Source organism: Uranotaenia lowii, chromosome 3, assembly GCF_029784155.1.
Source record: "Uranotaenia lowii strain MFRU-FL chromosome 3, ASM2978415v1, whole genome shotgun sequence".
NCBI lineage: Eukaryota > Metazoa > Arthropoda > Insecta > Diptera > Culicidae > Uranotaenia > Uranotaenia lowii.
This window is the reverse complement of record NC_073693.1, coordinates 262,695,352-262,701,245: the sequence shown is the minus strand read 5'-3', so window position 1 is coordinate 262,701,245 and position 5,894 is coordinate 262,695,352. Positions and strand designations below refer to the sequence as shown.

Sequence of the window (5,894 nt, the reverse complement as noted above, 5' to 3'; positions counted from 1 at the left end):
CGACCTTGGTGTGAAAATCGATAGTAGATTAACATTCGCTGAGCATATCGCGCTTACGTCCGCGAAGGGATTTGCTGCTCTGGGATTTTTGCGTCGCAACACCAAGGACTTCGACGACGTTTATGCGCTCAAAGCGGTTTACTGCTCCTCTGTTCGTAGCATAATGGAATACGCCGCCCAGGTGTGGGCTCCCTCACAGAGCACACTCTGCTACCGCCTTGAACGTGTCCAGCGAAGCTTCGTAAGGTACGCTCTACGGCGCCTTCCTTGGAACGAACCACTTCGACTCCCGCCTTACGAGCAAAGGTGTGCCTTGATAAATATGGCTTCACTAGAAAAACGTCGGACTGAACTACAACAAGTTTTTATTTTTGATGTCTTAACAAATCGTATCGACTCCCCTTACATATTAGAACGTGTCAACATTTACATATCCTCCAGGACACTTCGACAACGTCAATTCCTTTGGATACCTTTTCACCGTACTGCATATGGCCGAAACCATCCCATCGATAAATGTTGTGAACTTTTTAATTCAGTGTACCATGTTTTTAATTTTGATATGTGTAAGCGTAGATTTAAATTAGTGTTAAGTAGTTTTCCTTAGTTTTAAGTCAAAGTCTGTACGGTTATCTAACCAAAGACGAAATCAATAAAATAAACAGCGAAAAGACTTCTAGAATGACAACAGTGCATAAAAGTCCGGAAAAGCGATTTTACGTCACGGTGGAATGTGTCACATGATGATTTGCAAAGGAAATGTGTGAAGTTACGTCTAGATGAAGAAAAGCAAATTTGTAGATCAATCGTGTAGAGCGTTTACGTGCATAACAGTTAGAGCCAAAAAATATTTTTTTTAGAACAAATGATGTCAACTTTTCATTCAAACTTGAATTTTTAGAGTTGATCAAACAAGCTAAAATTCATGGGACTTTCTGGCAGGCTCAGGAATGATTTCAGCCTTCAAGTGTCTATTCCTGAACAAAACCCCTATTTTTGGGTTACCCTGGTGTACATATTTTTTGTACAAGGTATTGATATTGAAAAGAGTTAGATTTCACCTCAGTTGACGGTAGCAAGTTAAACCAAACTGCGCGGTACTTTAGAGCGCATTCTTTAATCACATAGAAGAAAATAAGACCCGAAGCTTATGAAATTTGAAATCAATCAATGTGTTTTACCGATTTTCGGAATATCGCCAACATACCAAATAGTTCTTAACGCTGATTAAATCACGGCCACAACGAAACTTTCTCACGCTTTGTAGTAATGGTGTAAAGTATGGTTTATTAGATTTTTTTTTTAATTTTCGGATATCCTCCATATCACTATTAGGTTGAGCTCGTTAGTCGAAGTATGATCACGCGTTTTTTTTCCAATGCTCATGTAAAGAGAGTTGAGGTATTCAATCAATGGGACAGATTTACAACATCTCTATTTCCAAGTCCAGTCTTCCAAGATTCGCTAAGGTCATTGCATCCAACAACACGTAAACACGCTTCTAAAACTTCCTGTCCGGTTCCGGTCCAGTTCCGGTGCGTGGATGGAATCCGGTCTCGTCGGCCGTATAGTGAACCCAGTGCGTCTGGCCATCGGGTCCCACGTAAGAGTAGGCCCCTCGTACCACATAGAAGCGCACAGCGTTACCCTCGGCATCTTGGCCGTCCTTCAGCGTTCCAACTTCGTCGCGTGTCTGGTCATCGCTTAGCGCGTAGCTGCGTGCCAGATGATGATATCATTCGTTTCGGTTTGAAGTAAGATGATCCGCAAAGACGCACCACGCCACACAATGGAAGATGGTGTAAATTAAAAACATGACAAAGTTAGATTATGTCGTGTCTACTCGAGATGAAGTTTTGTAAACAATGAAAAAAAAAAAAACAAAATTCACGGAAGACGCACTTACCGAAACTGATAATTCTCCTGCGGATTGTGATCGTTCTCGTAGCGGACGATCTGGACATCCGAGGGCTGGTATCTGGCCTCTTGGACTGGCACCGCCAGAAGACAACTGACGGAGGTACAGATGATTACCGCGAAAATGATAAACTTTGACATCTTGTCGAGATAACAGCGGAGCTACGAATGTTAGAGTGTAGGGGAAATCTTTTATTTAAAATCAGAAATTATGACAACGAAAACAACACTTGACAACGACGGATGATTGATTGTCCTCTAATGACTATCAATTTCGGAGAAAAATTGCATCCTTGGAAGATGTCTTTGAAAATATTTTTACCAACTCGACCGTTGCCCCGACGCGACGCCCAACACATAAGATCATACGATTAGGAAGTATCGATTGTTATTTACTGGTTGGTAAGTAAATACAAAAAAGCACTTGATGCTTATTTAGTTTCGAATTAACCCTGCATAATAAATATATAATAGATATAGTACAAAAGTTTTCCTAATAATTATCAATAACTTAGTCTAAAATTGAAAAATCTCAAAACGTTCTACGTTCTAAAACCTGTAAGTTGAGTTTCAAATTGAAAAAAAAAAACTTGGTTGGTTTTAGAAAACTTTCTGATGTAACCAAAGCGTTTAGAAGCAAACAGGTTTTTTTTTGTTGAGTTCATTTTTTTCCTTTTAAATGTTTGGTTTGGTCTACTATACATTTTGTAGAGATTTTGAAATCTAATTTAACATAGTTTAATAAATTTCTGAAACCATGTTTTACGTTCACAGGAGCCAGTACTGATTAAATAAATATGAAACATGCCACATTCCACTTAACAAAAAATATTAAAAAAGTGAATAATTTTAACCAGGATTACATTACTTCGTTTTCCTTTGTCGGAAGTCGGAAGTCCAGACTTCCGAAGTAAAATTTAGTGCTTGCTCGGTTTGTTCAGTGTTGGTATGTTTAATGACAACTCCGCTGTTTGCTAGCCCTTGGTTTTATTTCACAAAAATTGATTACACCTCACACTAACATCAACTATACAAAATTACACCTTGCATGAAAACAGCGTCAAAAACTGGGGAAAATGCAATGAGTATTTCTTTTTGAAAATTAATAATAAAAATCACAAGAGATGTTTTTTACTAAAAAAAATCACTGGCTGATAAACTCTTTTTTCTTTCTTTTAATCAAAACAGTTCCTTTTTTTATATAATTAAATCATAAATTTTAACTGTATCTACCTCAATACACAATCCTTTGGTTCAGCAGCATTGAATTTTTTCTATGTGAATCCTTTTGACTTCGTTTTATTCCTTCATTTCGAGTCGTTACATCAAACCTTCCCCATCGGTTGTGAAATATGCGTTCTCTTTACTTTGTACACACTTGTAATGGCATGTTTCTGTATCAAGTCTGAAATAATTTCCTTGGCTGCAGTGTTCTCTGAAAAGATAAAAGTTATTCGTTATTTCGTATCATTCAACCTTTTGAAAAATCGAATCGAGTTTTCCAGAAAAAAAACTTTTATGAAACCTTGTTTGCAAGAGTTTTCCAGAAAAAGCTTCCATCATGAAACCTTGTTTGCAAGAAAAGCTTTCCTTTAACGGAAGCTTCAACTTATCGTTTACAGCTGAAGCACAGCTTTTATAATACCGTTCGTTTTGAGCTTTACACGTGGAGGTACAGTGATCGCTTAATTTCCACCCTACTACTTACTGTTCACGGTTTGCTCGAATCCAACAAAGTACAGATTGTCTTCCTCGGGGGCCAGCAGAACATACCGTCCTGTGAGCTTTAGCTGTTCCAGACTCACATCGTGCGGTGTTATGGTGTGTTCCAGGATTCGGAGTGACGGTGCACTGAAATGGGATTGGAAATATAAACGAAAACTTGTAAGCAAGCGAATTGAATGAAAGGAAATTTTACCTGGGATTACTGGTGAGATTCAGCAGAAACGATTCCCCCTCGACGATTCGTTCCGCAGGAAATGAAGGGGGTTGAATGAATCCTCTTGCTGCTATCAGACCAACGATGAAACTGAGGAATTTCCAGACGATAGCGATCATGATGTGAAGAGGTATGATGAATGTGCGGTGCTTTCCGGTGTGAATCGGATACGGATAGCTGTCTGCCGATTAATTGAGCCGGTATGTTTGATGATCTTTCTTTTTATACCAGGTTGTGATCCATTAAAGACAAAGGAAAGAAAATAACTAATTCAATATAGAACAGTTCCCTTACGCTTCTATTAAGAAATTTGATGACGATTTGTTTTGAAAATTGAGGAATGAATACAATGTCCTTCATTTAATGATTTTCATTTTCTTTTCCTTGAAATCATTCTTAAAAATTTGAAATGATGTGTAAAGAGAGTTAATGCATAATTGACACCTTGGTGAAACCGTTTATAATCGATGAGTTAAAGTACTGCAGAAAGTTATATTTTGAAATCGTGTTTCAAATTTATTTTATATTTTTATTTCAAGAGGTTTGCTTGGTAGATTCGCCTCTAATGTGTTTCAAAAACACAATGATGCAACCTTATACGATTCATCTATAAAACGTGTGACCAGTGGAGCCACATTGAAATCGGTATTTCAATCCCGAAAAAAATCGGTATTCAGTTTGAAAATTCCAAAAATTGGTATAAATACCGAAATTTTTAAAGCTTTTAAGACAAAGATTATTGAAATAATGTTGAAAGGATTGCTGTCATATTTTATGTTTAAAAGACAGTCTACTGCGGTTTTATTGTATTTTTCACTCTACATATTATTATTATTTAGTATTTGTATGCTATTTAATTCTTTATACTGAATACTAATCAGGGGAACAGCCTTTTAGAGCCTTTGTTTTAATTAATGATTTTGAAAGATATGGAGATATGGCGTGTGGAAATTTCAAAATTGGTCAGTTTGGGGTAATATTGATCTTTGTTAACTCATAAACTAATTTCAAAAAGTTCATGTTGAATTCCTAAAGCTAATTTTTAATCATTTTTTAATACTTCATTCAATCATGGATTTAGATTTTGCCCAGATGTTTTTGTTTCAGATATAAGTAACATTGTGAAAAAAAATTAATTGAAAAAAAATTTTAAAATAGGAATAGTCAAGATTACGAATATTTCTGACATCTTTCAATAACGTCAACGAGTATTTGGTACTAAAATTTGTAACTCATTCAACAATTTTGGTGAAGACAGCAAATTATTTTGACTTTTGGCTATAAAATATCAATAATTCAATTAAGTTTAAAAGTTCTCTATAATTGCGTATACCGTTTTTTCTAAATTTAGAAAAAAAAACAAAAAAAAACTTCAATACTTTTTTTTCTCAGAAATCAAAATTATTCGCGAAATAATTCTCTGAAAGTTAAAAAGTTTATTTTCAAAATATTTGTAATGTTTTGTAGCTCTGCTAAAAAAGTGCACAAATTATTTCATTGAATTTTTACCTGTTATCAAAATTGATCGCAAAAACAGGAGCAGACAAAAAATAGTAAATGAAATTTGGAATTTGGAACTTTAAGATATGATCTTTTAACGCAGGGGTGAGCAACCTGGGTGAACCCATGGGCCAATTCAAGTTTGAAATCTTGTCGGCGGGCTGCACTTAACTTAGTATTTTTTTTATAATTAGCAGAGCTTCACGTCATTTTTTTACTAAAATTTTTTGACTAAAACAAATCTGAAAAAGAAAAGATAAAACGAATTCACATATTTAAAAACAGAAATTCAACACAACTTCTTAAATACCAGATATTGAAAATGTACATCACTAAATCTTTGTCATTTTTAAAATTCTCTCAATTTTTTTAATAATACTTGTTGGCGAACATTCATTCATACAACATTCTTGTTGAACTTGATGGTACTGGTATTCATCATCATTTTCATTCAAAAATCTTCTGGAGCTTACCACAGCTGCAGTGATAAGTAAGAGTGTTTCGAATTCGTTGGTCGTTGAATCACTACTTGACTTTC

The 5,894-nt window shown here is 35.4% G+C and overlaps 1 protein-coding gene across 1 annotated transcript; it reads right to left on the bottom strand.

Annotated features, from left to right (window-relative positions):
* Nucleotides 1-1,301: 1,301 nt before the first annotated feature.
* On the bottom strand, nucleotides 1,302-3,957 carry LOC129758773 (larval cuticle protein 1-like). The gene is made up of 5 exons (XM_055756389.1): nucleotides 3,836-3,957; nucleotides 3,626-3,768; nucleotides 3,151-3,352; nucleotides 1,907-2,079; nucleotides 1,302-1,715 (listed from the first exon to the last, which is right to left on the bottom strand). Exons 4-5 carry the CDS (start codon nucleotides 2,056-2,058, stop codon nucleotides 1,502-1,504), a joined length of 366 nt encoding a protein of 121 aa, XP_055612364.1. The 5' UTR covers nucleotides 2,059-2,079; nucleotides 3,151-3,352; nucleotides 3,626-3,768; nucleotides 3,836-3,957; the 3' UTR covers nucleotides 1,302-1,501.
* Between the last annotated feature and the right edge of the window lie 1,937 nt (nucleotides 3,958-5,894).

Excerpts from the sequence above, each read along its gene's own strand:
- LOC129758773 (XM_055756389.1), bottom strand. The coding sequence starts at position 2,058 with ATGTCAAAGTTTATCATTTTCGCGGTAATCATCTGTACCTCCGTCAGT. Across the intron at positions 1,716-1,906 it reads CAGGAGAATTATCAGTTTCG|CTACGCGCTAAGCGATGACC; the intron begins GTAAGTGCGTCT and ends TCTGGCACGCAG.